The sequence below is a fragment of the Micromonas commoda genome, chromosome 3, assembly GCF_000090985.2.
Source record: "Micromonas commoda chromosome 3, complete sequence".
NCBI lineage: Eukaryota > Viridiplantae > Chlorophyta > Mamiellophyceae > Mamiellales > Mamiellaceae > Micromonas > Micromonas commoda.
The window spans coordinates 825,309-853,304 of record NC_013040.1 but is presented as its reverse complement, the minus strand read 5'-3'; the positions used below and the strand labels follow the sequence as shown (position 1 = coordinate 853,304).

The window sequence follows — 27,996 nt, the reverse complement described above, 5'->3', positions numbered from 1 at the left end:
GCGCGTCAAGCCTCGCGTGTACGTGGTGCAAACGCTCGGACGTGTTATTCTTCTGACCGGTGAACCAAGCATGTTCGAGCGCCTGCGCGGCACCGAGCCTTCGCTTTGGGTTCGGCTCCAATAAACCCCCGAGCAGGTCCTTCGCCTGTGGAGAAATAGCCTGCCATTCTTCGCCTTCATCAAAGTCGAGGTCGCACTCCACAATTTGGTCGATGAGCTCATCCTCGTCGTCGTCGTCAAACGGCCACGCGCCGGTCAAGAGCACGTGCATCGCGACGCCCAGCGCCCACACGTCCACACCCTGACCGTATACGCCCGCGACTAATGCCTCGGGTGCGACGTATGCGAGCGTGCCGCAGACGTTCTCCTCTTTTTCACGCGCGGTGAGCGCCTTAGCAAGGCCAAAATCGAGGAGCGTCACCGAGTTGAGGTCGTTTGGTTTGGCCAGGCACAGGTTCTCGAGCTTCAAATCCCTGTGCACGACACCCCTCGCGTGCATGAAAGCGATGGCATCGAGCATGCTTGACATGACGATCTGCGATTGCCCCTCGTCGTAGGCGCCCACGTCAGTGATCGCGTCCACAAGCTCCTGACCCTCGAGAAGTTCCATCACCACATGGACGATACCATCCTCCTCCTCGTCGAGACCGGTGGTGGGTTTGGTGGCGATGTGGTCGTAATCCGCGCCCCCCTCGGTGAAGAACTCTTTGATGGTGATGATGGATGGGTGCTCCGAGAGCTGTTGCATCATAATGAGCTCGTTCATGACTTCCTCCAGGGACATGGCCACCAGCTTGCGAGGCTTCTTCTCGTCGTCAGAATCAGAATCCATGTCCGAGTCTGAATCCGAATCGTCCTCATCTGAAGAGGAATCGTCCCCTCCGCCGCTACCGGGCTTGACCCTGAGCGTCTTAACCGCGTAGGTCACACCGGTGGCCCTGTGCACAGCCTTGCGCACCACTGCAAAACCACCGGTGCCGATGGCCTCACCCAAGTCGTATTCCTCTTCAAAAGGCCTGTGCCTGTGGACGTAGCCGATGGACAGGATGTGCTCGCTGTTGTCCAGATGCAGCAAACCGCCGGGCATGGACCGCACACGTCTCAATCCCCGAATCTTACGCAAGCTGGCGTCGGATTTGAAAGCCCCGCACTGCTCGCCGAGCACGCGGAGCGGCGCGGGTTGGAACTTTGCGCGCCACGCGCTTGTCCCCATGGTGGGAGCGTGCGCGTGGGCCATCGCGTACGCCAAACCGGGCGTTTTCTTCTCTTGAACGTTCGAAGGACCCTTGTCGCCGGCGGTGCCAGCCTGACCGAGTAGCGATGGGAGCCTGCTGCGCTGCCGCCGGCGAAATGCCGCGTCGGAGTCGGAGCCGCTGTCGGTGCCCCGGCGGAGGCGAGCCGCCCGGGGCGCGCGAAGGCCGGACCAACCCAAGTTCACCTGCGAAGAGCTCTTCTTCATCCCCAAACCCTTGACCGGGGACCTGTCTACGCCGTCGTGTTCGCCGCCCAACGCGAGCGACGCGACGCTGTCCATCATCTGCGCGGGGATCCCCGGAGACTGTACCCTCACGGGGCTGTTCTGACCACTGTTGTTGTCGACGGCGCTGAGCCGCGACCGCCGCTCGTTAGCCGCCGGAAGCTTCCCCCACGGACCGTCCTTCGTGTTACGCGCCGTCGCCGTCGCCGCCGCCGTCGCCGCCGGGTCGGGACTGATCGAGGGCGTCGTCTTGTTCTCGGACATCGACTCCGCGAGCTTGATAAGGTCGGGCGCGGAGTCTAGGCGGAGGAGGTGCCCGCGGAGACCGCCGTTTCGTTTCATCCCCGGGGCGGCGTTTCCACCGCCTCCCTCTCCCTCCCACGGCAGAGAGCTCGCGGCGCTCAGGTGCGTTCCCGTGCCCGCGCCACGTATACTCGCCCACGCGCTGAGGCCCTTGGGAAGCAAACCCCGCTCCCTCGCGGCGGTGACCAGACCCTCGAACTGCTCTCGAGCGTCCGGCACGTCCAACGCAATCTCCCGGAGCTCGGTGGCGATTCGCGCGAAACCCTTCGCGAACTGCGTCCCGTTGACCGCACCCGTGTCCCCGAGGTACCCGAGCAGCTGCATGACCCGTTTGGGCACCTGCGGGTTGACGTGGCGGCGATCCATGGACATCGCGAGCGCGCGTCGCACGAACTCGTGGTGATAGAACGGCACCGCCAGATCCTGCAGCCGCCGGCTCGCCTCCCTCGCGTCCCTGCTGTTAACGTACTCCTCGAGCAGGTCGCTCATCTCCCGCCGCGCGGCGTCCGCGGTGGTCCCCTCGGGCCCGCCCCAGTGCCTCGCCACGTGTGCCGCACCACCCGCGCTGCGAAGCGCGCCCCGCGCCTGCATCGCGCATCGCCTCGGGATCTCGTCCAACCCGGCTGCTTCGGCGCACTCGTCGAGAAACTCCGCGGATACCACCCCGTCGACGACCGCGCGCGCGAGGAAGACCCCGATCTCGTCCGGGGCGTTCGGCACGTCGATGGCGAGCGACTCCGCATCCTGAAGGATCAGATCGAACCCCTCCTCGCACTGGTGCCTGGTCAGGATCTCCTTGGACGCGAGCGAACGAATGAGCTGCGCGACCATCTCGCGTTCCCTCGGCCCTCGGTCGAGCGCTGCGGTGACCGCGCGTTTGACCACGGTGGGTTTGAGCGCGTTGCTGCCGATGAGGTTCATGGCGGGGGTGGACCGCTTGGGCGGGGACTTCGCGGTCGTCGCGGCGGAGAGCGACGGCCAGCTCGTGGTCTCCACCGCGGGGGACTCGTCGATGGCGCCCAGCCGAGTCGGAGCCGCACGGTAGGGGCGGGTCAGGAGCTCGCGTAAGGAGTCCTCGACGTCATCCAGGACGCCGTGCGTGAAGAATTCGCGAATGAGACCCTCGCAGTCGCGTTTGAAGTCGGACTTGCTGAAGCCGAACGCCGATGCGGAGGCCATGGCTCGACGATCGTTCGCGAAGCTTCGTGAAGATATTTCGCAGGATACGGCGAGCCAGCGGCGTGTCCCGGTATGCGGCGATGCGGCCTCGGTCGGACCGGAAGAGTTGTGTTTATCAGCACGCGCGACCCTTCAGCGCGCGTTTTAAACCGCCATCTTGTTCGGGTCGCTCCGCGCCTGGTGGAATGGCCCCCGGGCCCGATGCCAGCTGTGTTAAAAAGGTGCCCCGCTCACAACAGAGCTGAGTCACGTCCTGTCGTGAAAGATTCTCCTTGGACGACCACTTCGCTCGACGCTGTGCACGCAGCGATGGGCATCTTCGACGAGGTATTCGGTCGAAAGATCGAGGGCGATGGCGGCGGGCTTTTTAGCGACAAGTACAAGGCCGAGCGCGACGTCATCCACGACCCGCTTCCCGCCAGCGCGTACGTCGACGTCCTGAAGAAGAACGACGAGTTGCTCGAGCAGTTGGCCAAGAGCGGAAAGGGGATGGCGCGGGAGGAGTTCAGCGACAGCGACGGCGATTCCGACGGGTACTCCGACAAGGACGACAGCTCCGACAGCGACTCTGACAGCGAGCGGCCCGCTAAGAAACCCAAGAAGAAGGAACGGAGCAAGTACGAGGAGATGGACGAAGCCTTCGCGGAGGCCAACGCGATGATGGCGGAGGGCGAACCCGACAAGCGCAAGAAATCGGCGGCGGCGGCGGCGGAGGACACGAGTGACGACGAATCGGGGTCCGAAGAGGACGACGAGTCCGATTCCGATGCGGGTTCGGACGATGAGGACGATGAGGGTGCAGGTGCGAGCTCCGACAGCGATTCCCTCACCGATGTCGAGGCTGAGCGCGCCGCGAGGAAGGCGGCCAGGGATGAGGCCAAGGCGAAAAAGGCAGCGGCGAAGCAGGCCAAGGAGCAACAACCCGGAGAGGAGCACAGGCCGCAGGACGACGCCCTACCCCGCACAGTCTTCGTCGGCAACCTCCCGGTGACCATCAAGCCGAAGAAACTCAAGACGCTGTTCTCCGAGTTCGGCGCCGTGGACAGCGTGCGACTGCGTAACGTCCCAGTCGACCCCGAGGGCAAGATGCCGAGGGGCGGGAAAGTAATCACCGGGAAGCTCGTCGAGAATCGCAAGTCCACAAACGCCTACGTCGTCTTCAAGGAGGAGAAGTCCGTGGAAGCCGCGTGCAAGGGTATGAACATGCGGGAGGTTGATGGGCGCCACGTCCGCGTCGATCGCGCCGTCGCGCCGTCCGCCAAGGCTAACGAAACGATCGCAAAGGAGAAGGGCGCAAACGCGGGGGGAGAAGTCGCGTACGACCACACTCGCTCCCTCTTCCTGGGTAACCTTCCTTACGACGTCGACGAGGAGGACGTCATCCGGTTGTTCCACAGGAGCAAGGAGTACCCCGAGCTCAATGGCGCTGTTGAAGCCGTTCGGGTGGTGCGGGATCGCAAGACAAACCTGGGCAAGGGCATCGCGTTTGTGCTCTTCCGCAAGGGTTCGGATGCGAGGACGGGGCTGCTCTTGGACGGAACCAAGATGGGTGAACGGGAGGTGAGGGTCACTCGCGCTTCTAAGAACAGGGAGGCGCTCAAGGCCCAGGCGGAGAAGAGCAAGAAGCGCAAGGCGGATAAGGAGGCCAAGAAGGAGCCCCAGGGTGCCGCGCGCAGGCTGGGGCTGGACAAGGCGCCGGATGCAAAGGGATCCGCCGCCGCGTGGGAGGGATCGAGGTCGAGGCCCGGCGGGAAGAGGCAGAAGATCGCCTTCGGTGGTTACGACGCCGCCATCGAGCGTGGGAAGGATGGAAAGAAGGGGGCGGGGGGTAAGGGTGGAGGGAAGCCCGCGGCGAAGGGTGCGAGGACGGGTAAGCGACCGGCGGTGGCGGCGAGGAAAGCAAAGGCCAAAGCCCAGGCTGCTGCAGGCAAGAAGAAGTGACGAGAGCAGAAGCACTTTTCGTCGGTTGAAACTTCGCGACACCACGCCCTAATCTTAGTCAGACTTCTTCTCTCCCTCCTCGATCTGCTTGGGGGGCTGCTCCTCGCCCTCCTTATCCGACTTGAGCTCATCCTGGAACTCCTGTAGGAACGAAAGACGATGTCGACGTCAGCGTCGAGATATTTTCAGGATAGGGAAAAGGTAGGGTTGTCGCGAGATTCATCGGTGCGGGGGACTCACGTTCGCCGCCGCCTGGAAGCTCTTCACCGTCTTGCCGAGGCTCTTGCCGAGCTCCGGAAGCTTGGAGGGCCCGAAGAGCACCGCCGCCACGCCGCCAATGACCACAAGCTCGGGGAGACCAAGGCCGAAGAGGCCCATTGTGGCAACGCTGCGGGTGCCCGCACCGGATCGGCCCGCGGTGATGCCGGCAGAAAGCTGCGCGGGCTTAGCGCCGAGGAACGCGGGCGCCGGAGCACTCAGACCGGACATGGCCGCGGACTTGGGCGCTGCGGACGATGCTGGGGACCTGGCGCGGGTCCTCACGGCGTGGGTGGGGCGGACCACGAGGGAAGCGGTGGTTGAGGCCATGATTCCAGATCTACGACGTTACGGCGGTATCTACCGGATCTACTCTCGGTGTTCGGGGAGCTGTGACGTCTTGCGCTGGCTGGCGAAGACGATGACGGAACGACGGCTTGAACGGCCGAGGTCGCGCGCTGCTTGTTGTGCGGCCCGAGCCGCGCTCTCACGCGCAACGATTGGCCTGAACTTTCCCCTCGCTCCGACGTGGAAGGCGATTTCCGCAACCAATCAGATCATGAATTTCGTTGCCATTTTGTGGCGATGTTACTCACGGCGCTTGTCCACTCCCTACCTCTCTCATCAGTCGTCCTCAGCGGCTTTCTTCCTGAAGTTACGCGCGCGCTTCTTACTCCCGCCGAGCCCCGAACGATTCCCATCCTCCGCGCCGCCCTCATCGTCCTCATCGTCGTGCGCAAAGTCTATCTTCACGCCCGCGACAGTCGCAGACCCGGCTTTCTTCTTCTCCCCTCGCCTGGCGTCCCGTCTCGCCGCGGCTGCAGCCGACAGCTGGAAAACAGGCTTCTCCGTCGGGGCCGCGGGTAACGATCGTTCGTTAGGCGTCGCATCCCTCGCGGCTGCAGCCGCTGAAGCAGCGCGGCGGGCAGCCTCCATCTCCTTAAACCCGTCCCCGACACCGCCGCCCCCGCCGACTGTCAGAGGTTCGTCGAGCGTGTAGCACGTATATTTGTGGGGGTTCTTGACGTGATCGGGGACGCCTCTGCCGCGTCCTCTTCCCCCACCGCGACCGCGAGACCCGCCAAACCTGGGCCTTGTCACCTCGGGCACGGAATCGTCCCAAGCGACGCCGCGGGTTGGCGCCGCCCCGGGCTCCCCCTTCGCCCTTTTATTCGGAGGCACGTACGCCCCGCCGAACCCGCCCCGCTTACGCCTCCCCGCCGCCGCCGCGCCATCCGCGACTGGATCGACCGTCGCCGCTCCGACTCCGGCAGCGGCGGCTGCGGCCTCGTCGGGTGTGTCCTCGTCCTCGTCCTCGTCCTCGTCCTCGTCCTCGTCCTCGTCGGGTGCGTCCTTGCCCTCCCTCGCCAGTATCCTTCGTTCGTATTCGTTTGACGCGAGAACTTTCGTGAACCCCACGTCCTCCTTGTCGACCTCCTCGAACTCGTCGTCGTCGCCTTCGACCAGCCTCCGTATCCTCGCCACGTCGATCCCGCCCTCGCCGTTGCGATCCATCGGCTGCCTTCGATTCATCCCCGTCATCGCGAGCGTGTCGTAGCAGTCGAACTCCTCCTCGTCGTTGAGCGCGGAGCACCGGCCGACGCTCCGCCCGAGCTTGGCCATCTTCTTCTGGTCGTCGTCGCCCTCCTCGTCGCTCTCCAGGCAGTCCAGGTCCTCGGCCCAGCGAGCTTTTTGCCGCTGACGGCGGACCTCGCTGACCTCCGCGTTGGACGCGGTGTGATCGAACGTGGGTCGGTCTTCTTCGTCGTCCTCATCGGAGGGATCGTCCCGACTGTCGTCGGAAGAGTCGTCGTTCCCGTTTCGCTTGGGGCGCCCGATGCGCCCGTCCTCGTCCTCATCATCGTCGTCGTCGTCGCTGTAGTCGTCTCTGGCGCCTCTGCGCGTCACGGTGGTGTTTGCTGGCATCCAAACGGCTTCAGCGGGGGACTGATGTGAGCCCTTCGGGTCGGAAGCTCCGCCTGTCGAGCCGCTCCCGCAGATCCCCGGTCCCAGGTTGGCGAAGACATCCGCCACTCTGCTGTGGAACTCCTTGTAGTGCGTCGTCTGCGTAGCCGACGGGGTCGCGTCCCCTTCATCCGCGTGCGCGGCTGGTTCATCCACATGCGCGGAGAAGCGACTCGGCTTCAGGATACCCTTCGACTCGGCGCCCATGTCGATGCGCGGGTCCTAAGTGGCTCGCGGCTGACCTAACAAAATTCGGCACCTGCTCTGCGGGGCTGTCGATGAACTCGCTGGCGGGGAACTCGTGGCGGTGAGGCCTCCTCTCGGATAAGCCGATCAGAGCTCACGAGCGCAGGACCGCGACGATGGCTCCCGCGCCGGTTCCCCAACGGGAACCTCAGGTCATCAAGCATATCGTCGATGACCGGACGGTGCGTGAATGATCCTCATGGTCCCGCTGTGGGCGCTCCGTCCACCCGGGAGGCGCCTCCCTAAGCGACGTCACGCCTTTTGCTCATTTGCGCCTCCTCGTCTGACCGCGATACCCTCCCCTCCATTCCTCGCGTATATCCAGAGAGCGATACAAAAGCCCAGCAGCGACATGATCACCGCGCACCAGGCGGATCCCACCGAGGATCTCAGGCGCGAGCGAAGCCAGGCATCCTTCCCCTCACGCGAGCTCGCCGCGCTCATGGCTGGGGGCGAGGCGCAGCTCAAGCTTCGAGAGCGGATCGCGGACGCCGTGCGAGCGGACCCGGTGTTCAGCAAGAAGGGAAAGTACTTCATGGAACGCGCCGACCTGTACCGCACCACCCTGGAGAAGTACCTCGCGCTGCCCAGGCTCGCCACCGCCATCGACCCGAACGATCCCATCACCGTCGGCAAGATCATCCGCGAGCTCATTGACGAACCCGGCGGCCTCGACCTCCACCTCGGCATGTTCATACCCACCATCCAGGGCCAGGGCGACGAAGAGCAACGGAAACACTGGCTGCCCATGTGCACCAAGCTGCAAATCATCGGAACCTACGCTCAGACGGAGCTCGGTCACGGCACCTACATTCGCGGTCTCGAGACCACGGCGACGTACGACGCGGAGAAGGAGCAGTTTATCATCCACTCGCCCACGCTCACGGCGACCAAGTGGTGGCCGGGCGGGATGGGAAAGACGTCCACGCACGCGGTCGTCATGGCGCGGCTCATCACCCACGGCCGAGATCGCGGCCCCCACGCGTTCGTCGTGCAGATTCGGCGGAACGAAGATCACCAGACGATGCCGGGCGTCACCGCCGGTGATATCGGACCCAAGATGGGATACAACGCGGTGGACAACGGGTTCCTCCGGTTCGATCACGTCCGCGTCCCGAGGCGCGCGATGCTCATGCGGTACAGCAAGGTTGACCCAGACGGGACGTTCCACCCGCCGCCTGTCGCCAAAGCGAGTTACGGGACGATGGTGTTTGTCCGCAGCGACATCGTGATGAACGCGGCGCTGTACATGAAAAAGGCTGTGACCATCGCCATGCGGTACAACCTGGTGCGAAGGCAGTCGAACCCGGGGGGCGAGAAGGCCAGCGGCGGTGTGGGACAAAAAGGGTTGGAGTTGCAGGTGATTGACTACCAGCACTCGCAGCGGTCGTTGTTTCCCATCCTGGCCAGGGCCTTCGCGTTCCACTGCACGTCCGACTTTATGCGGCGCATGTACTTTAGGTACGAAAAGGTGAGCACTCGAAAGGGCGATTTCAGCGCTCTTCCCGAGCTTCACGCCACGTCATCGGGGCTCAAAGCGTACTGCTCGTGGGCCACCAAAGACGCGATCGAGCTCTGCAGGTTATGCTGCGGCGGGCACGGGTTCATGATGCTCGCGGGATTCGGGACGACGTTTGGAAATTACGCCCCGAACGCCACCTACGAGGGCGACAACAACGTCCTGTGCCTTCAGACGGCGAGGTACCTCCTCAAGGTTGCGAGAGCCGTCGCGAAGGCTGCCGCGCGAGGTGGGGACGTCCGGGATGCCGAGGAGGGCGCGCAGGGCACGTCCGCGTACATCCTCGAGGGCGGCGGGGGTTTGGAGCCCGGGTGCCAGCTGGGCAAATCCGTCGGGCTGCGGGACACGGAGGCGGCCCTTGGGGCCTTTGCGCACGCCGCCCGGCGGCAGATCCTCGCCGCGGCGTCGCGCGCGGGAACCCTCGGCGCCGATGCGGCCATGTCCCGCGACATGGTGGCCTGGATCAAGGCGGCGAAGGCGCACTGCGCGTACGTGGTGCTGCTGAATTTCGTGGACGCGGTGGCGGAATCCAAGCCGAGGGTGAGCTCGGCGACGGCGGCGGTGATGGATCGGCTCGTGTCGCTCCACGCGCTGGCCACGATGGACGACAACATGGGGGATTTCCTGGAGGACGGCCACGTGTCGGCGGACCAGGCGGCGGCGATCCGCGCGGAGGTGGCGGTGCTCCTCGCAGAGCTGAGACCCGACGCGGCGGCGCTCGTGGACTCCTTCGCGCTGGACGATTACTTCCTCAACTCGGCGTTGGGCTCGCACGACGGAGACGTTTACAGGAGGCTGTACGACGAGGTTCAGTCGGCGCCGTTCAACGCGTCGCACGTGCCGCCGGGGTACGCGGACTTGCTGCACTCGCGGCTCATCAAGGGCGCCGGGCGAAGTAGGCTGTGAAGCGAAGTAGGCTGTGAAGCCGGTTGCTGTGCGCGGGCGTTTCTCGTTTTAATCAGTCAACGTTCGTCGCCTGTGATGTGATATTTGAACACCGCCGCCACCCGCCGCCGTCAGTACTCGACTTTGAACACCCGCCACTCTCTCTCCGCGCCCCATATTCCTCCGAGGGGTTCCCTGATCAGGTGGACCGCGACATCCTGCTCCGGCCGCTGCTTCGCCTGCGCGGGCCGCGGCACGGTCTCGCCGTGGTCGTATCCCGGCACCTTCCCGAACTGCCCCTGGTACCTGCACACCAGTCGCTCGGCACCTTTCAACCACTCCCCCGGCGGCCTTTCGTCGTCGTCGTCGGGATCCGACTCGCCGAGAAATCGGTACGTGACCTTGTACTTGCGCCACTGCTCCCTGCCTTGGTCCCAGTTCGTCAGGCCGAAGCTGCCGACGGTCCGCGGCGCGCGCGTGGAGTGCGAGCAGCACGATAGGTACGTGTCGCAGTCGTTTGTCTCGATCGCCTTGAACATCTATTCAGAGGAATGGGGGGCAGGGGGGTGAGTTCGTGCGGGGGGGAAGGTGACGTAAAATGCCAAATCGAGATTCGCGCGGGAGCCGGGACGATGGGGCACGGGACGCACCAGCTCGCAGACCTCCTGGGCCTCGAGGCCCTTAGGGACGATGTCCAGGGTCCTTTTTGGATTGGACGGCGGCAACTCTATTGGGGTCCAGCCCGTCATGGTGCTCGGCCTCGGCGCTCCCTCCTGTGTAGCCCGCGAAGGTTGTTTTTTGGGAACTGGACAGCTGGAGAGCGGGAAAGAGTGACGGGAAGGCACCACGGGTCCTCCGACCCCAGAACGAGCGGCGCCAGACGGGAGGCTCACGACGCGCCGGCGACGATGGCGCGGCACATGCAGCTGGAGATGACCGATATCGACCTCAGGGAGGTCGACGGGGAGTTCAGCGACGGTGAGTACACGCGAGCGCGCCGTCTTTCCACCGGCGCATGCGCTCGACTGCGACCTATGCAACCCCGAAACGACGCGACGACTGACGAGCTTCACCGGTATCACACAGGCGGTCTGGTGCGCGCGGAGATGGCCGCTCGCGAAGGAAGCATGCGGCGACGTATACGTGAGTGCCTCGGGCTGCGCCGAGGGGAAGGATCCCGCGCGGTCCACGTCTTCGCCGCCTCCGTCGTCGTGAACGTCATCCTCTTCGTCGCGATCATCGCCGTCGCTTCCTCCCCGAGGTCCGGCTCGGAAACTTCGCCGCCCAACGCCGCCCCGCGATCCGCCACCGAAGAGCACGTGTCCACCACGCTGGGTGCGGTCGCCGCGGACGAGGCGCGATGCAGCGCGATCGGCGCCGCGGTACTCGACGACGGAGGCCACGCGGTTGACGCCTCGATTGCCACCGCGCTGTGCCTGGGGGTCACGCATCCGCACTCGAGCGGCGTGGGCGGCGGGGCGTTCATGGTGATACGTCTCGCGAACGGAACGACAGAGGCGATAGAGTTCAGGGAGTCCGCGCCCGCGGCGGCGTACAGGGATATGTACGTCGACGGAAGCGGCGCGAACGGCGCGAACAGGTCTAGCACGTTTGGAGGAGCCGCCGTCGCGGTCCCAGCCGAGCTCGCGGGCTTGCACCTGGCGTGGGAGCGGCACGGGCGGCTGCCCTGGCGGCGGCTCGTGGAGCCCGCGGCGTTACTCGCGAATGGGTTCGAGGTGGGGAAGGATCTGGCTCGGGAGATTGCGGATATGGCCGAGGACCTCGCGAAGTTTCCCGTCACAAAGGAGGTTTTCCTGAAAGCCGACGGGTCGCCGCTTTTGGAGGGTGAGACTTGCGCCAACACGCGACTGGCCGCCACGCTACGCCGCGTCGCGAACGAGGGGCCGAGTGTGCTCCGAACGGGTGAGCTGGCGGATGCGCTGGCAAAGGATATTAGGGACGCGGGCGGCGTGATGGAGTCTTCGGATCTGGCTGCGTATCGGCCGAGGATTTTTGAGCCGATTGTCGCCAGCGCCATGGGGGTGGAGCTCATCGGCATGCCCCCGCCCAGCTCGGGCGGCGCGGCCGTCGCGCAGATCATCGAGTTCTTGGACGGATACGACCTGCCGTTGGCGTCGGCGGGCACGCTGGGGACGCACAGAACAGCGGAGGCGTTTAAGCACGCGTTTGCCATGCGGATGAATTTGGGTGATCCAGACTCTGCCACGCCGGACATGACGGCCGCTCTGAACGACATGTTGTCGCCGACGTTCAACGCGGAGCTAAGATCCATGACCAAGGACGATCGAACGCTTAACGTGACGGCGTACGGGGCTAAATGGAACCAGCTGGACGATTCGGGCACGACGCACGTGAGTGTGGTTGATAAAGAACGCAACGCTGTGGCGCTGACTTCGACGATCAACACCGAGTTTGGGAGCAAGCTGGTGTCACCGTCGACCGGGATCGTGCTGAACAATGAGATGGACGATTTCTCCAGCCCGGGAGAGGTGAACCACTATGGCCTGGCGCCCCACGAGGCCAACTTCATTGCCGCGGGGAAGCGGCCGCTGTCGTCAATGTCGCCGACCATCGTGACCCGCGATGGGAAGCTGTACGCTGTGGCGGGCGCATCGGGCGGACCCAGGATCATCACCGCCACGGCGCAGCTGCTGTTGAACGTAATCGCGCGGGGCATGTCGCCGCTGGACGCGGTGAACGCCCCGAGGCTTCATCACCAGCTGGTGCCTCACGTCGCATTCGCAGAAAATCAGAGGTGTTTGGGCACAGGCCCAGAAAGGAAGCTTTCTGAACCTGACGTGGAAGCGCTGCGGTCCAGGGGGCACGAGGTGGAGTACACGGACTCGAAGACGGCGACGACGCAGCTTGTGGTGGTAGATATAGACACGGGGGAGGTGCATGCGGTGAGCGACGCTAGGAAGGGCGGCAAGCCGGCCGCGCAAAGTCGATAGCGTGAGCCGAGTCAGCGTTAGCTTAGGACTACCTTCAGGCTATCCCGGGGCACGAACTTCACATGGCCAAAAAGTACGGCGGCGAGTGGGAGGAGTACGTCAAGACGACGCCGAAGTACATCCCGGGATTTGGGCACTGATGAAATTCGCGGTAACATCGCTCGCTTGGTTGTATCACTGTTTTGAAAGTGAACGTGCTTTCGTTCATTGTCGCGAGTAGATGGATGTAAAAATAGACTATGCTGTGTGTCTAAAGGTCCCTGAGCTTGATGAACATCTTCTTGATCATCCGCGCCTCCGTGGTGAGCGTCCGTCCTTGCCCATCGTCCCCTAGCTGCGTCACGATCTCCCTCCCGTGCCTCTCCGCCTCGTCCAGGAACGCCATCACCTCGTCCATAGTGGAGTCCGGCACGGTGATCATGTGCTTGCCGAGCAAGTCGAGCAGCGCGACGACGCATCGCTTGGCGTAGAACCAGGTGTCCGTCTCCAGCTTCTTATCGTACGGCTCCAAGCTTTTGATCACCCGCGAGATTCCGAACTCGTAGTTGCCCTTGGAGCAGTAGAGCGTGCCGATGACTAGGTTCACGATGCATAGGTGGAAGCACTGCCTGTTGGGGTCGTGATACTGTACCTCCTCCTCCGCACGTTCGATGGCGCGCATCAGCTCCTCCGCCTCCTCGTTCTGCGAGGTCATGATGTACGCGACGCAAAGGTTCGCCAGCACGATCGCTGTCACGTTCAGCACCCCCATGCCGCTCTCATCCTCCAGCTTTTCCCGCACGATCGGCTCGTAGTGCTGAATTGCGTCAACGTATTTTTCGTCGTTGCTCAGCGCCTGCATGAAGCACGTGTGTGCCATGTTCACCTTGTACGCCTCGTGGTCCGCGCAGTAGTCCGCGCCCTGTCGCAGAATCTTCTCCACCTGCTGATAGTTCTCGGCGTCCCAGTAAATCTTCGCCTGGGCCATCAGCGCGGGTACGTACGCGTCCAGGGTCTCGTCGTACTCGGCCAAAGATTTTTTCAGAGCCTTGTCGTCCCGCCCCTGTCTGTACTCCTGAATCTTCCGCGTCAGCCTTCGGAGCTTGTCCGCGTTCCGCTGCACGAGCTCCTCGAATTTGCGATACGCCTCCTCCGGCGCGGTCTGCGCCAGGATGGTCGCCTCCAGAAACTGGTGCACCTCCTGGGGTAAGTGCTTCGCGACCAGTTGCGGATTCTCCGCCATGACGTCCGCGGCGAGGTCGTAAAACCCGTGCTCCGGCTTGCAGTACAGCAAGAGCAGGTTCCCGAACGTCTCCGGCGGGCTCACGGGCGACTGCAGCAAAAAGTTGAGCTTGTGGAACCCGTCCGTCGGATCGCTCTCCATGTTCATGAGCGCGACGTTGTGAAGCGTCACCGGATCGAGCTCCTCCTCCGTCCTCGGCGGCATGTCCGTGAGCGCCTCCCGAAAACCCTCGGAGTTGCCCATGGCGTACTCGATCGCCGCCTTGAGGTTGAACGCCTCCACCAGCGCGGTTTCCTTCAGCGCGGGGGTGTTCCCCACGCTCCTGATCTCCTCGCCCGTCTGCGTCGCATCCGTCGCCGCGCCCACCGCGAGTTCGGGGTGCTCCCTCATTCCCCTCTCTATTATCTCCGCCAGGTGCTTTAACGCCGGGCCGAACTGCTTGGTGCGGTAGTAGCACAGCGCGATGTTGTACGCGATGTCCGCCTGGAATCCCAGCGCCTGCTGCGCGTCGAGGAACCGCGTCCGCGCCTCCTCGAAGCGGCCTTCTTTGAGCATGCAACACGCGAGGTTGACGACGACATCCGGATCGTCGCTCGGGCACTCATCCAGCCTCGCCCTGCACCCCGCGAGGTCGTCCTCCTCGTAGGCGATGAGCGCCTGCAGCTGCGAGACCTTCTGTCGGACCGCCGGGTCCTTGCTGTCGATGGCCCTCGACGCGCGGAGAGCGTCTTGGTACATGGACGCCTTGTAGAGGCTCTGCGCGTGATGCACTGCGTAGTCTTCGTTCTCCGGGAATAACTTTGCGAGCTGCCCGTACATCTCCGCGGCGCGCTCGAAGTTACCGAGGTAGTAGTAGCAGTAGCCCAGCAGAGATAGCGCGGGTCTGGAATCGGGCGCGTTGGCGAGCTGGATCTCCAGCAGCTTCGCGCACTCGTCGTGTTTCCCGTCCCTGATCAGGCCGTAGATAGTCTCCGTGGCCCGTCCCTCGGGGATGCCCGTCACGGCGCCCGCCATGGTGCCCGACGGATACGTCTTATGTCGACCGAAACCCCCTCTGTCGTGGTCCACCCGCGCCCCTTCCGCGGGTCCCACTGTGGTGGTCTCTTGGGTGCCCACGGTCAAACAACACCAAGATTCAAACGTCCGCGAAGAATTCAGAGCTGCGCTTATGCGGAATTACCACCTTTATGCGGAAGATTCTCGCACGATCTTCCAGTTGGGGCTTTTTGCGGCTCACGAACTTTTGTAAGTGTATGGGCAAACAGTATGGTCCAGTCAGCAATCATAAAGGTCATGAAGCTGCGGTGGACAGAAGTGCTGGTTCAGAGAAGACACATACGTTGGTCTTGCTGTTGCTCACTGATACAATATGAGGCTACAGGGTGGTACAACTCCTCGAGGACAGCCGCGGCGCGATCATGCCAGTCGGCGCGCCTCTCTCGAGGGGTATTACAGGTCTTGAACTCAATGGGGCGTGCGTAATGCACATATAGCGCCCCCTTCTCAAACATCTTGTTCGTCATGCCCCCGCTCCCAGCGAGAGGCTGACGTAACACTCCGTCTCGCTGAGCGCGTCGCTGCTCGACACGTGCCCGGTGCTCATAGACCGGCACATGCTGATGACCGATGCATCGTCCTTCGCGCGCGACGGGATAGCCTTGGGATTGGAGCGCCCCGACAGCGAGTTGAGCTCCCCGTCGGAGTGCACCCGCCGCATGTTCTCCTTCCCGCGCGCTTCCTCCTCCGAGCCATTGGACCAACTGCTCTTACGCACCCTCGTCCTCGCGGGGGACGATTTCTTCTCCACGTGGGCAACGTGTCTTCTCCTCTCATCGGGAACCGCGGGGGGCTTGCCGAACGTTCCCACGTCAGCTTTCGAAGGAGTTCCGGGCGCGGTGTCCAACCCGGAAACGTTGGACACCGCGGAACCGTTTTTCCTGGCTCGGTGAAACGATTCGCCCATCCTCGACTCGGATCCGTGCCCGTCAACCTGCACGACGTTCATGTCGTCGTCGTCCTCGTCCATGTTCCACCGCGCGTTCCACGTCCCGATCCCATCGCTGAACTTGGTGAGGTCCTCCACGCTGTGCCTTCGCCTGAGCACGTCCTTCACCTTGGGCGGCGACGTCGTCTCCCTCCGCTCGGGGTAGCCACCCTCCATCGACGGCAGGTCGTCCATGCTCTGAGAGAACAAGGACCCGCTCGAGAACAGGCTCGAGAATCCAGCAGGTTGCCCCGTTTTGTTTTGGTCCATGATATCGAAGGGGGAGGGTCCGGCGCTCAACACGCTGGCGGTCTCGTCCAGCGTGTCCATCTCCATCAGCGCTCGCTCGGCAAATTTATCCCTCGCGTACTTGTGTGGGTTGATGTGCCGGTTGCCGTGGACGTAGCTCCCCGCCGGGATCTTGCTCATCTCGCCGAGGGTGCTGAGCTTGATGGCACTGGATCCGCTTCCGCCCGGGTGCGCGATGAATACCCCGCCGCCCTTCGACCGAGCCTTGTACAGAGGGATGGACGCGTGCCTGTCGACGGCGGCAAACACAGTCGCCGATCCCGCGTCGACTATGCAAAAGGCGAAGAAGCCCTGCAGCTGGTCCAGGAACGCCGCGCCGCAGTCGTTGTACAGGTGGAAGACCAGCTCCGCGCACGAGATTCCCGTGGGCACGTCGCATTTCCTCGCGAGGTCCAGCTTGTTGTCCAGGTGACCGACGAAAAGGGCGGATATGACATCGGAGTGGAAAGCCTGGACTCCCGCAGTTTCGTGCGCGACCGATCCTCTGGTGCTGACCGCGCGAACCTCGGTGCAGTCGAGCTCCGCAGCGATGGCGTTCATGGCGAGGCTGGTCGCCCTACTCGTGAAGGATGAGGAGCCGTAACGCGGTGCCAGGTGCGCGATGAAGCTGCCCCCCACCGCGTCGAAGCCGGAGAGGTTCGAGTTGCACGAAATACGGGGTTCGGCGTCCTCGGACCGACGCGAGTTGCGCGGCACCCGCTTGCCCATGTCCAAGGTCCGGTGATAGCGGTCCACGTCGCGGTCGATCGATTCCCGCCTGATGTCGTCCTGTACGCCGTCCGTGTTCCATACCCCGTTGTCCATCATCCTGGCGACGTTGCCCAAACCGTGATCCTGCGACGCCAGTTGAGCCAGAGCCTCCGCGGTGAGCGGGACCGGGGTGAACTCATCGTAGCCCGCTCCCGTATTGGACTGCGACATCGCGTCGACCGATCGTGTTCCCGCGCCCGCTCCCACCTCTCGTTGCTCGAAACCGACGAACGCCCGACGTGCCCGATGTGCTCGTTCACGCGCACATCCTTCACGCTCCTCGCACGTATCGCCGAATCAAGTGTCGAGCGCCCCGCTCGCGTCGCAATGCCGGACTTCGCCGTTGTCCATTGCTTGCCACGTCCTCGTCGAATCTTCTCGGTACTTTTCTCATCCAAAAACGCTGAACCGCGAAAAGCGAGCCAATGGCACCGAATCGCGGCAGCACCGCGGAAATCGATTCGTGAAAGTCGGTCTGTCTCGCACGGACCCAGAGAGGTTTCGCGGTCGAAAAATCGTGCTGGCCCCGCGATACGATTTCACACGGCTCTGCTGGCTGGTGGTTTTCTTTTCGAATCGATCATCACGCGACAGAGGACACACTCTTCTGACGGTTCGGGACCGGCTGCCTGGGTGCCGGCAGCTGTGACAAAGCTTTGAGTGAGACCTGAGGAGAGTTAACACACCGCAATCTGGGGCGCACCGCGGGGCTCCTCCAGCCACCGGGTTTAGGGCGCCATGGACGACATGGAGCGGTTCGCCACGACGGCGCTGCTCTTACTCGTCATCGTCAGGCTGGTGAAGGAGGTCAAGGGCGTGCTCGAGCCCATGCCCCGGTGGCCCGCGGGCGGACGAGAGGCGATCGAGAGGAAGAAGTCGGAGGGCGAAGAGGACGACGACTGGCTCACCCCGGAGGAGGAGTTCGAGCGGTGGGCGAAGGGCGGCGCGAGACCCGGGCGCAAGCGGCTGCTCGTGAGTGTCAGCCAGGCACTCCTCGTGGTGCTCGCCGTGCCCGTGTGGTGGCGCACCACCGCGATCGTCCGCGCACCGATTCCCACGCGCGCCATCTCAACCGAGACAGCCATGCCGCCCCTCGCCTTCGAACCTCCCGTCGTGCACGTCACCTTACCCCGGGACGAGTCGTCGGAGCTCGTCAGCGCGGTGTTGAAGGGCGCGGCGTCGTGCTCGGCCGCGGACCTGCGGGTCCGGGCGCTCCCGGGCGTCGAGGCGACACGGCTCGCGGAGCTGGCGCGTTTAACGGATCTGGACGTCGACGTGTGGGCAAACTCTCGGGACGGCGACGAGGCCTTGCCCGCGGGGGACTACCGCCTCGTGTTCCTCCCGCAGCTACCGGACGACGACACAGCTGGCGGCGACGACGACACAGCTGGCGTGACGCTGGTCGTGGGCACGGGGCGGACCGCGTGGGTACGTCTTCGATCGGGCGCCGACGACGCGGAGACTTTAGACGCCGCCACCCGAGCGACGCGCCTCGCGGGAGAGTGCCTCGCGCTCGGCAAATGCGGGGGGGGCGAATCGGAGCCCGGGGTGCCGGAATCCGATTTTTCGCCGCTCACCCCGGACGGCAGGGCGCTGCTCTCGTTCACGCTCGCGAACGCGTCGCCGGATCGCGAACGCGGGCACGTGTACAGCTGGCGGTTTGGCTCCGACGTCGAGGACCGTTTCCTTCGACACACATCCGCCGCGTTATCGCGACTGGGCGGGTTTGAGACCGAAGGGCAGGTGCTGTACCACGCCAAAAGCGCGGGGAAACGATCGCGATGGGACGATGATAAGAAAGCGTTCGTGACGCCGTCCAGTGAGCTCCCGTTCTTCGTGGACAGTGAGTGGAGCCTCGACACATCCGTCGGTGAACTTGCGGCAAAGCCGCTTCACTTTGTGGTTTATGTGCCACCCTCCGATGAGTGTCCGCTGCTGGTGCTGAGGGAAGACGGGACGCCGTCACCAGCGAACGGGTTCGTGGTGCCAGGCTGGGGCGGCGTGGTGGTGTGGAACCCGCCCACGTGCGGCGGAGGAACGAGTAGTGATGGGGGCAATAAGTCGTACCTCTCCGGTTCCGATTTGGAAAGGGCAATGGAGGCGGCTGTCGGTCAGCTGCGTCAGCTCCTCGGCCTCTCCCCGTCGCCGCCTCACGCGGATATCGACGAGCCCAAACTGAATATTCGATCGGTCCCGGCGTCCTCCGCGGGCTTCGCCACGTGGGAGGTTGACGTTTTGGTCCGTCGGAGGGCGGCTGCGGGGCACCGCGCGGCGATGGATTCGCTGGATTCTTTAGCCGCGGTTGTCAAGGCGATGCCGGAGATGGACGTGCCCAAGGCTCTGGCTGAGGCGGCGGGCGAGTCGTTATCGGAGTCCAGGCTCGCGAGGGAAGCTGCGGTCGACGGCAGGCTGGAAGATGCGGCGGTGCACGCGCGAAACAGCCACGCGCACGCCGAGTCGGCATTTTTCCACCCACAAATTATATCGCTGCTGTACTTTCCGCAGGAGTACAAGCTGGCTGTGTACATCCCGCTGTTCCTTCCGACGCTGTTTCCGCTGTTCACCGGACTGATGTGGGACGTCAAATTTTACGTGCGGAGGACGAGGTGCGCGGCGGAGCACCGGAGGCGCGCGGGCAAGGCAGATTGAGGAGAGACTCAAGCGTAACCCTAAACGAATATTAAAATAGACTACCAACGCAGTTTTGCGGGGCCTCGTATCATCAAGTCCCCCGGGATGAACGAACTCTCACGCCCGTGCATCCGTCATATTTCACCTCCCAATCCCCCTCGCGTCGATTGATCACCGTTTCTTCATCAGCTGCGGCTTGAGGGACGCAAGCTCCTTCTGGTAGAACACGGCGCACTCACTAACGCATTTGTCAAACTTGCCCTGGTCCTGGGTGGTGGCCTGCTTATCCTGGCACTGCTGCACGCACCTCTGCACCCTGTGCTGAAACTCCTGGAGCTCCCCCATGACCGCGGCCTCGTGCCGCTGGATGGGCTCGCCGCACTTAGCCAGGCACGCGTGCATCTCCTCCTGGGGTCCTCGCAGATCGGTGCACTTGATGCTGCACTGGAAGGCAGCCTTCTGCTGGGGGCGGAACACCTTGTGATCCAGCTCCTCCATCACCTTCGTGAGCTGCGCCTGCAGGTCCTGGACCGCCTTGAGCTGAACTCCGCTCATGACTGGTCTACCGTGCCTGCCTTCGACGTGCCGTCGAAAGTGCCGATCGCGAAAATACTGGTACTAGTCATTCATTGAGCAGTCGCAAAATTCGATCTCCTGATGGGACCTGACCACGAAACCCTGTGCTCGTAAATCTTAATCTTAGACCATTTTCTATGGGTATTTCAGTTACATCTTGACTCGTAAACGAGGGGTAAAAGAGGAATCCGTTTCGTTCGAACGCAGCTGTCTCGGAAGTTGCGAGGGGAACCACTGCGCGCGAGCGTCGGCTGCAACGAACGAGCTGCGACGATGAGCAGCCTGGTGAGCCAGCTGACGGCCAAGACCCCCGCCACGGGGAAACGCTCGTCGAGGTGAGTGAACCCCCTCCCCGCTCCCGCTGCGAACCGCCCCGTCGGCCCTTCCCGTGGATGTGTGCACCCCGACACACGTCCCCATTCCGGCATCTCACGTCGAGCCCCCGCCCTCCCTCTTCTCCAGGCGTAAGCTCGGCGGGACCGTCTCCATCGTCGGCACGGACGTCAACGAGGAGGTCGTATCTCGCGCGCTTCCCGCGATCACCCCGGGAACCAAGGCTAAGCCTCTGCGCAAGCCCCTCGGCGAGCGCACCAACGGCGCCACGACCGCGAAGAAGACCCGCGGTCTCGATGATGACGCGGTGACCGGCCTGACCAACGCGCTCAAGACCGCGGCGAAAGCGGCCAAGAAGAAAGACGGAGATATCGCGTCCAAGGAGAACGGTGCGGATTACTCCGAATTTGCAGACCTCCCGACGGACCCTCTCGAGCGCGGCCTGGCGCTCGTGCGCAAGGGCGTCGAGGCGATGCGCACGGGCGGTGTGGACCCGAAAGAGGCGCTGCTCAAGTTCGCCAAGAAGCCAAAGTCCGGGCCCAACGTCAGGGAGGCCGCGGCGACCGTGGTTAACAGGCTCCTCGAGACCCTCGAGGCTGCGGCGGACGATAAATCGGACACGTCGCGCGAGCTCGATTACAGCGGCGGCTCCGACGATGAGAACAACGAATCCGAGGTTGTCGAGGCTGTCGGCGACGACGACGAGGAGGTGGAGGAGGATGACTCCGAAGACGTCTTCGCGACCGCCACCAACTCCCCGGTAAAATCCATCAGCGGTGCAAGCGACAGCGCGGGCGTCGCCGCCGATGACCTCTCCGCCGCTCTGCAGGGCATGACGGTGACGGTGGAGGAGGGCGTGATGGGCTGCGGCGACGAGAGCTGCGGCTCGGGCCCGGACGGCGCGTGCGACCCGCTGGAGTGCATGAGGCGCGCGGGGGGGCCTTTCAAGATGCCCGCGAAGCTCGTCAAGCAGCCATCGACCGTGTCCACCGCTCGTTCGTCGCCCCCGGAGGAAAAGGATGCTCCCGTCGTGGGCGAGAAGGAGGAGGACGAGGATGACGAGGACGAGGAAGAGGATGCGAACGAGTCCACCGCGGAGGAGTCTGTCCTCGCGACCGACGACGACGACGAGGACGACGCCGATGAGGAGGACGACGATGAGTCCGTGGCCGATACCGCATCCGTCGCAGGCACCGACAGCCAGGAGGAGAGCTCCATGGCCGACCTCGCCGCCGTGGAGGCTGCAGCAGAGGCTGACGCCGCGGAGGGCTCGCCGATGATGTCGCCCGGTCCCGAAGTCGTCGACGTCTCCGACCTCCCCGACGGTACCCCGCTAGCGGAACCCGTCCCGGACGCGCCCATCGTCATCGACGCCGACGATACCGACGAGGAGTGCGACGACGACGACGAGGTGACCAGCAAGGCGACGCCGCCGGCGATGAACGCGACGGTTCGCGAGAAGCTGGACAGCTCCGCCGAGGACGACGCCGCGGACGAGACCGGATACCAGGAGGACGACGACGAGATGCCCGTGAGCGCCCGTCGCACCCCCGGTCGCAGATCCCGGGCCGTCGTGGACAGCAGCGACGAGGACGAGGCTGACGACGAGAAGGCATCGTCGCGGGAGGGGGAAGAAGGGGAGGGATCGGGCGAGTCCCCGTCGATTGGAACGCCCCCCGCGGCGAATACCCCACCCGCGCAGCCGGTTTTCAACGCGCCGCCCCCAACCACCGGCAGGAGATCCATCCTGCGGAGGATCGCCTCAAACATGAAGATGCGGGCGCAGCGCGAGGCGCGCGAGGCGGCGATGCGCGCCCCGAACTTTGACGACGACGCGGCGTCCTCGGAGCTGTCCGCCGCCGCGAACGCCCCGGCGCCGGCGCTCGCCGCGACGCAGCCGAAGGCGTTTCCCAAATCCGCACTCAAGAAGTCGTCCAAGTACGCCGCCGCGCCAGCGCCGGAGCCCGAGGTTTCTGAGGAGGCCTCCACCGCCGCGGACGCCGTCACCCCCGCGAGGCGCAGGCCCCAACGCAGGGCTGTGATCGAGTCGGCGAGGAAAAAAGCACTCGCGTGGATCGACGACGAGGCTTCCGACGATGGGGACGACGACGACGATGAGGACGAGGACGAGGCGTGCTCCGCCGACGATGACTTCGTCTGCGACGACGACGACGTCGAGTACGACTCCGACGCATCGTCCAACGCCATCGCGGAGGACATGCACGCGCGCAGCGGCGGCGTGATGCCCAACGTGACCCCGTCCCCGGAGGTTCCCAAGACTGTCTCTCGCGCGCCCAAGAGCATCCTCAAGGGTCGCACCCCGGGGAAGACCCCCGGCAAGGGCAGTCGCCTGACGTTCGGCGACGACGACGTCAAGCACATGACCGACTCAGAGGGTGAGGGCAGCTCGCCGGAACCCGACGAGAACGATCCGAGGCTGCCCCGCACGATGGTGGCCAAGGGAACCGCTCAGGACCCCTACGGACTCGACGACCTCAAGACCCCGACGCCCCCGCGGCCCCTCGCGGAGGTGCTCAACGAGGCGAGAACCCCGAGCTGGGCCAAGACGCCCAACACCGCCGGCAGGAAGACCGTCGGATTCGGCGCGTCCTTCGGGAACGAGCCGCCGCCGACGCACAGCAAGGCTCTCGCCGCGGCGCTCGCGTCGGCGGCCAAGCCGGGAAAGACCCTCAACTACGGCAAGCACAAGGAGACAATCGCGAGGGCGCTGTACAACGAGTTCAACGCGGACGCCTTCGACGGGAAGCTGCCCGCCAAGCTGGACATCTCCTGGAACGCCAAGCTGCTCACCACCGCGGGATTGACCCACTACAAGAAGGTGACGAGGAGCACTGGCCTGAGCGAGTACAGCGCCAGGATCGAGCTGTCCACCAAGGTGCTCGACTGCGCGGAGAAGCTTGAGGCTACTCTGCTGCACGAGATGTGTCACGCCGCGGCTTGGCTCCTCGACCACCAGGCCAAGCCCCCGCACGGCGCAACGTTCAAGAAATGGGCGAAGCAGGCGATGCGAACCTACCCCGACGTCTCCGTCGATACCTGCCACTCGTACGAGATCTTCCAGCCGTACAGGTACAGGTGCACGCAACAGTGGTGCAACACCGAGTACGGCCGGCACTCCAAGTCCATCGACGTCGAGGCCAAGGCTTGCGGTGTATGCAACGGTCGGCTGGAGTATCTCGGCAAGTTCAACCCCGACGGCAGCAAGGCAGAGGAGAAGCCCCCGACTGCGTTCAGCCTCTTTGTCAAGGAGCACTTCGCGGCGACGAAAGAGAGGATGCCCGCGGGGACGCCGCATAAGAACATCATGAAGGAGCTCAGCGGTTTGTGGAAGAGCGGCGGCGGGACCACCGGGAAGAAGACCCGGGGCGGGGACGACGAGGCGCTGTCGCCGGATGCGCTGGGCGAGAGCATGCGCACGCTCAAGCTGTGAGCGGGCGAGGGCGGGATCGATTCTCGGAACGTCTGTACCAACAGAATGGGATTACCGACACGATCATCATGAGGAACTATCATAAAGAGTGAAACTCAGCCGACAAATTGTCAACGATTAAGAGTACGAAGTACGCAACTCACGCGGCGTCCCTCGCGCACCGCCGAAGCAGCGCGGCGACGTGCGCACCGTCGTTGTGTTCCGTCGCCACGACGTGCCTCGCGCGGCTCATCAACTTGACGTCCGCCGCGCGGGCCCTCTTCACCTCGCACTCTTCACCTCGCACGTTTGCGCCGTCCCTCGTTTTGTTTGCGCGGTTCACGACGCTCGCGCACGGCAAACCCACGTCCGCGACGGCGCGGGAAATCTTCTGCGCGACCCTCGCGTTCTCGCCCACGATGACGCACGTCCAACCGGGGACTTTAGATCCTTCACCGCGATCCTTCGAACGCGACTTTGTCGTCTTCGAACGCCCGTCCCGCCCGGGGACGGCGAGCAATCTTCGAGCCGCCGTCGCAGCCCCAACCTCGCCGGTATCGTGCTTCTTCTGCCAAGCCCTGAACGCGCGCTCCTCCGACGTCTCGCGCCTCCTCATCAACCCCCTGAGCACCCCAAACACCCCGCCGTTTGAACCCGGAAGACGCTCCTCACCCAGACCCGCGCCCTTCTTGGACTTGGCGGTTGACGAATCCCGCAGCGCCGGAACGGGTCGCGGTGGAGCGGGTGGAGCCGGGGGCGCCGTCAGGTTCCCCGTCGGCCTCGGCGGCGGCTCGTCCCCACCGCCGGGCAGGGGCAGCGCGTTCTCCTTCTTCCCCTCGTGCGCGGCGCCGCTCTTCTCCTTCTTCCCTACGTGCGCGGCGCCGCTCTTCTCCTTCCTCTTCTCCGCGCCCGCGCTACCCTCGCCCGGCGAAACCTTCGGATCGACCTCGTCGTCCCGAGCCATCATCTCGGCGGCGCGCGTCACCGCGTCGGGGTCGAACCGCGACCCGGCGTGGAACACCACCACCTTCCCTTCGTCTTCGTTACCGCCCACGCGATCCTTCGCGGCGGCGTCGACGTACGGATCCACGTCGTCCCATCGGAATTGTTTGGCCGCCTCGCACGCGGCGCCGATTGACGACTCCCCTTTCGCAAACGCGGCGGCGACGGACGCGGCAGCCTCCTCGACGCTTAACAGCTCGCACCCGGGTCCCATCTTCGCGGCCGTCTTTTGCGCGTGTCGATGCCTTCCGTCGTGGCCGTGGGGGGCCAGGAAGGCTAGCCTGGCGGACTGCGTGTCGACGGTTTCGCGTCGGAAGGAGGAGACAAAAGATGAGACGCGCCCGGTCCAGGCGGCTGCCGCGTGAGTGGCGCCCGCGCGCGCGAGCTCCGGGTGGACGACGGCGAGCGCGCACACCGCGACCATCATCATCAGCGCGACGCCGGTCACGAGAGCGGCGCACGAGGGAAACGCGGAGGAGGAAGACGCGGCCGCGGACGACCTGCCGCGGGTCCTCGGATGCATCGGCAGATCGTCCGCGGCGTCCCACGCGATGGGCGCGCCGTCGGCGGCGCCGTACCCGCCCGCGCGCCGTCGGTCCGACGTCGCCTCGCGCCGATCCGATTTCTTCATGATGGGCTCACCGGCCACGAGCGGCCTGCTCAGGCCCCTCCTCGAGCCCGCCACGGGCTCGGTGACGGAGACCTGCCACCCCCTCGTGGGCAGTCCGCGGTCTGAAGCGACGGTTCCATCTTCGGCGCCCCGGCCGACGCGCGCTGACCTACGCTCCTGGCCGCCGCGGTCCTCGACCCGCAGGCGCTTCGCCGCGGACAGCATCGTGGCCTTTTTCCTCCGATACTCGCTGAAGCCGCCCATGTCTTTGGTGGCGCGCCCTCCCGAGTGTCGGTCCGGACGGCACCAAAGCCCGTGTAACAGTCGTCAACACCCGGGCCGCAGACGACGAACACGGTCCGAGCACGTGTGCGGACCGGCACGACACGTGCGGAATTCAACCGTTTATTTTCTCAAAAATCGTCCCGTATCTCGCACGAAAAAGCGGCGCTGGATTGGTCCAGCTTGGATGTTGCTGACTCAACACGCGGGGCAATTTTGGGGGAAACGAACAACGACGCCGCGCTGGATCGCACTCGTACTCGCGCACGCGAACACATTTCCGTTTCCGAAAAAGATGCAGGCGATCACCTCTCTGTTCACCGTCAAGCCGGTCACCCGCCGGCCCAAGGTCGCCAAGCGCGGCTCCCTCCAGGTCGTCGCCCACGGCGGCGTGGGCGGATCCGGCGGGACCCAGTACCCCGGCAAGGACAAGCCGTACGGCTCCGACCAGGCGCCCTGGAAAAAGAAGCTCATCCTCCACGACGACGACCAGGCTGACCCCGAGGCCAACCAGCGCAGCGGTCAGCGCTGGACCCCGCCACCCCCCAAGCAGGAGTCCTTCGCCGCCGCCGCTCCCGCGCAGTCCACATCCTCCTGGGACTCCCCATCCTCGGGATCCGGGGGTTCCTCCAACGCCTACAGCTGGGACTCCGGCGGTTCCTCCTCCTATTCCTCGGCGGGCTCTGCCAAGGGCCGACCCACGCACTACGACCCCGACCAGTACGACCCCGACGCCAACCAGCGCGGCTACATGGGCGGCGGCGGCGGCGGCGGCTACTCTGCCCCCAAGCCCAGCTACGGGGGATCCACCGGCGGCGGCTACGCGGCGGCCAAGCCGCAGAGGGTCACGCGCGGCTCGGACGGCGTGACCTACGACCCGGATCAGTACGATCCCGACGCGAACCAGAGGTCCAGGTGAGCGACTCGTCGATTCAGGGGTCGCGGTAAGCCCGGGGTGCTGCTTCAGGGCGAATGAGGTTCAAGACGTGGCAACCCTTATCCCGCGAGTGTGTCATCAGTGTTAGCGCGTTTTTGTGTTATGTTATCGAAACGTCGGTTTGCGAACCATAGTTTTTGGTCGCTTTCACCCAAAAAGGGATCCAAGAAGGACCCAAAAAACACGTGAGGCAGACAGGTCCAGGTCCCGCACGTGTTTTTTTTTCCAAACAATCGGAGGAGTTTTGCCAGCAACATCGGAGTCGTGGACCGCACTGCCGCTCTCGCCCGCGGCAGGATCCGCCGTCGGGTGTCATGGGTGGGGGTGACTTTGTGGGTGACTATGGATCGGTCCAGGATCGCAACGCCGAGCGGTACGATCTCTTGTAAACCTGTCACCCGCAACCCGTCTCACGCCTTCCTGTCACCGCTTCCTGTAACCACATCACCATCTGACCCCGCCTCCTCTCCTCAACCATCCCCACAGCTCTCGATTCCACGCAGACCTCGCCGAGTCCCAGTGGCACACGCTCGGTGACCTCCTGGAAAGAAAAAGGTCATCAAACCCCAGGTCTATGCTCGTCGCGGTGAAGAAGTTCGTGACGGGACATGGGAAGGGCCTCGGTTCCGCGCCCTTCTTGCTCGGCCTCCGCGCGTTCCTAGAGGCGCAGAGGGGCGGAACAGAGTGCGTGGCCTGGGTGTTATCCCCCGCGGTCTTCACGCAGTCCGGCGGGGAGATCTGGATGAGGGACGCGGTCGACGCGATCGCTTCGGGGGCGGACCGAAGGGTGGACCTCGAGGGCGACGACGGAAACGACATTCCTCTCTCGGACGCGGACAAGAGGCTCGCGTGGTCGCTGCCGCTCCAGTTTCGCGACGGGGACATCGACGAGGTGCTGTCGCAGATACCCAGCAAGGCGCGCCTGGAGGACGCGGGTTGCGGACCCACGGGTGAGATCGTGAGGCACGGCGCGCACCCGCCGGGCGCGCCGGCGAGGACGGCGGGCACGGGCAAACGGCGCGGCTGTCGCGCGAGGTGCTGCTTCCTGCCGTTCCTCTTTGTCGCCGCCACCGTGTGCTGCGTCGTCGTGCTGGTGCGTTAGTAGTCTACTAGCTAAGTCTTAGCTGAAACCCTTAGATAGTTGGAACCTTAGTCTACCTTGTCAGGTTCTCGAACGTGTTCCAA

The 27,996-nt window shown here is 64.4% G+C and overlaps 15 protein-coding genes across 15 annotated transcripts; 7 read left to right on the top strand and 8 right to left on the bottom strand.

The window, feature by feature from the left end:
- Window positions 1–5: 5 nt before the first annotated feature.
- MICPUN_80108 (predicted protein) lies at window positions 6–1,087 on the bottom strand (the record flags this gene model as incomplete). Its single annotated transcript, XM_002500507.1, has 2 exons — window positions 6–805; window positions 902–1,087. Coding segments are annotated over 2 exons (986 nt in total), but the record flags the coding sequence as incomplete, so codon positions are not given.
- Window positions 1,088–3,268: 2,181 nt separating this feature from the next.
- MICPUN_57016 (predicted protein) lies at window positions 3,269–4,900 on the top strand (the record flags this gene model as incomplete). The annotated part of the gene is made up of 1 exon (XM_002500933.1): window positions 3,269–4,900. The coding sequence occupies one exon, from the start codon at window positions 3,269–3,271 to the stop codon at window positions 4,898–4,900; it is 1,632 nt and encodes a 543-aa protein (XP_002500979.1).
- A 1-nt stretch (window position 4,901) lies between these two features.
- MICPUN_57015 (twin arginine targeting family) lies at window positions 4,902–5,614 on the bottom strand. Its single transcript, XM_002500506.1, has 2 exons — window positions 5,141–5,614; window positions 4,902–5,041 (listed from the first exon to the last, which is right to left on the bottom strand). The coding sequence occupies exons 1-2, from the start codon at window positions 5,486–5,488 to the stop codon at window positions 4,955–4,957; spliced, it is 435 nt and encodes a 144-aa protein (XP_002500552.1). The 5' UTR covers window positions 5,489–5,614; the 3' UTR covers window positions 4,902–4,954.
- Window positions 5,615–5,779: 165 nt separating this feature from the next.
- Window positions 5,780–7,330, bottom strand: MICPUN_57014 (predicted protein; the record flags this gene model as incomplete). Its single annotated transcript, XM_002500505.1, has 1 exon — window positions 5,780–7,330. The coding sequence occupies one exon, from the start codon at window positions 7,328–7,330 to the stop codon at window positions 5,783–5,785; it is 1,548 nt and encodes a 515-aa protein (XP_002500551.1). The 3' UTR covers window positions 5,780–5,782.
- Window positions 7,331–7,721: 391 nt separating this feature from the next.
- On the top strand, window positions 7,722–9,794 carry MICPUN_80126 (predicted protein; the record flags this gene model as incomplete). The annotated part of the gene is made up of 1 exon (XM_002500932.1): window positions 7,722–9,794. The coding sequence occupies one exon, from the start codon at window positions 7,722–7,724 to the stop codon at window positions 9,792–9,794; it is 2,073 nt and encodes a 690-aa protein (XP_002500978.1).
- A 110-nt stretch (window positions 9,795–9,904) lies between these two features.
- MICPUN_57012 (predicted protein) lies at window positions 9,905–10,522 on the bottom strand (the record flags this gene model as incomplete). Its single annotated transcript, XM_002500504.1, has 2 exons — window positions 9,905–10,312; window positions 10,424–10,522. 2 exons carry the CDS (start codon window positions 10,520–10,522, stop codon window positions 9,905–9,907), a joined length of 507 nt encoding a protein of 168 aa, XP_002500550.1.
- Window positions 10,523–11,107: 585 nt separating this feature from the next.
- On the top strand, window positions 11,108–12,544 carry MICPUN_67015 (predicted protein; the record flags this gene model as incomplete). Its single annotated transcript, XM_002500931.1, has 1 exon — window positions 11,108–12,544. A coding segment is annotated over one exon (1,437 nt), but the record flags the coding sequence as incomplete, so codon positions are not given.
- Window positions 12,545–12,995: 451 nt separating this feature from the next.
- On the bottom strand, window positions 12,996–14,981 carry MICPUN_57010 (predicted protein; the record flags this gene model as incomplete). The annotated part of the gene is made up of 1 exon (XM_002500503.1): window positions 12,996–14,981. The coding sequence occupies one exon, from the start codon at window positions 14,979–14,981 to the stop codon at window positions 12,996–12,998; it is 1,986 nt and encodes a 661-aa protein (XP_002500549.1).
- A 505-nt stretch (window positions 14,982–15,486) lies between these two features.
- On the bottom strand, window positions 15,487–17,181 carry MICPUN_57009 (predicted protein; the record flags this gene model as incomplete). The annotated part of the gene is made up of 1 exon (XM_002500502.1): window positions 15,487–17,181. The coding sequence occupies one exon, from the start codon at window positions 17,179–17,181 to the stop codon at window positions 15,487–15,489; it is 1,695 nt and encodes a 564-aa protein (XP_002500548.1).
- A 1,781-nt stretch (window positions 17,182–18,962) lies between these two features.
- On the top strand, window positions 18,963–19,710 carry MICPUN_107925 (predicted protein). The gene has a single exon (XM_002500930.1). It carries the CDS (start codon window positions 19,105–19,107, stop codon window positions 19,657–19,659), a length of 555 nt encoding a protein of 184 aa, XP_002500976.1. The 5' UTR covers window positions 18,963–19,104; the 3' UTR covers window positions 19,660–19,710.
- A 102-nt stretch (window positions 19,711–19,812) lies between these two features.
- On the bottom strand, window positions 19,813–20,196 carry MICPUN_57007 (predicted protein; the record flags this gene model as incomplete). Its single annotated transcript, XM_002500501.1, has 1 exon — window positions 19,813–20,196. One exon carries the CDS (start codon window positions 20,194–20,196, stop codon window positions 19,813–19,815), a length of 384 nt encoding a protein of 127 aa, XP_002500547.1.
- Window positions 20,197–20,490: 294 nt separating this feature from the next.
- On the top strand, window positions 20,491–24,001 carry MICPUN_99502 (predicted protein; the record flags this gene model as incomplete). The annotated part of the gene is made up of 2 exons (XM_002500929.1): window positions 20,491–20,552; window positions 20,680–24,001. The coding sequence occupies 2 exons, from the start codon at window positions 20,491–20,493 to the stop codon at window positions 23,999–24,001; spliced, it is 3,384 nt and encodes a 1,127-aa protein (XP_002500975.1).
- A 139-nt stretch (window positions 24,002–24,140) lies between these two features.
- On the bottom strand, window positions 24,141–25,856 carry MICPUN_57005 (predicted protein; the record flags this gene model as incomplete). Its single annotated transcript, XM_002500500.1, has 1 exon — window positions 24,141–25,856. One exon carries the CDS (start codon window positions 25,854–25,856, stop codon window positions 24,141–24,143), a length of 1,716 nt encoding a protein of 571 aa, XP_002500546.1.
- Window positions 25,857–26,155: 299 nt separating this feature from the next.
- MICPUN_107924 (predicted protein) lies at window positions 26,156–26,937 on the top strand. The gene has a single exon (XM_002500928.1). The coding sequence runs from the start codon at window positions 26,170–26,172 to the stop codon at window positions 26,791–26,793; it is 624 nt and encodes a 207-aa protein (XP_002500974.1). The 5' UTR covers window positions 26,156–26,169; the 3' UTR covers window positions 26,794–26,937.
- A 142-nt stretch (window positions 26,938–27,079) lies between these two features.
- MICPUN_52244 (predicted protein) lies at window positions 27,080–27,996 on the top strand. Its single transcript, XM_002500927.1, has 2 exons — window positions 27,080–27,184; window positions 27,298–27,996. The coding sequence occupies exons 1-2, from the start codon at window positions 27,126–27,128 to the stop codon at window positions 27,911–27,913; spliced, it is 675 nt and encodes a 224-aa protein (XP_002500973.1). The 5' UTR covers window positions 27,080–27,125; the 3' UTR covers window positions 27,914–27,996.

What these genes read in the sequence shown, in the direction of transcription:
- MICPUN_107924 (XM_002500928.1), top strand. Translation starts at nt 26,170, where the DNA reads ATGCAGGCGATCACCTCTCTGTTCACCGTCAAGCCGGTCACCCGCCGG.
- MICPUN_52244 (XM_002500927.1), top strand. Translation starts at nt 27,126, where the DNA reads ATGGGTGGGGGTGACTTTGTGGGTGACTATGGATCGGTCCAGGATCGC. An exon ending in CAGGATCGCAACGCCGAGCG is followed by an intron (nt 27,185 to 27,297) that starts GTACGATCTCTT and finishes CCATCCCCACAG; the next exon opens with CTCTCGATTCCACGCAGACC.
- MICPUN_107925 (XM_002500930.1), top strand. Translation starts at nt 19,105, where the DNA reads ATGGAGGCGGCTGTCGGTCAGCTGCGTCAGCTCCTCGGCCTCTCCCCG.
- MICPUN_57015 (XM_002500506.1), bottom strand. Translation starts at nt 5,488, where the DNA reads ATGGCCTCAACCACCGCTTCCCTCGTGGTCCGCCCCACCCACGCCGTG. An exon ending in GCTTCCAGGCGGCGGCGAAC is followed by an intron (nt 5,042 to 5,140) that starts GTGAGTCCCCCG and finishes TCGTTCCTACAG; the next exon opens with GAGTTCCAGGATGAGCTCAA.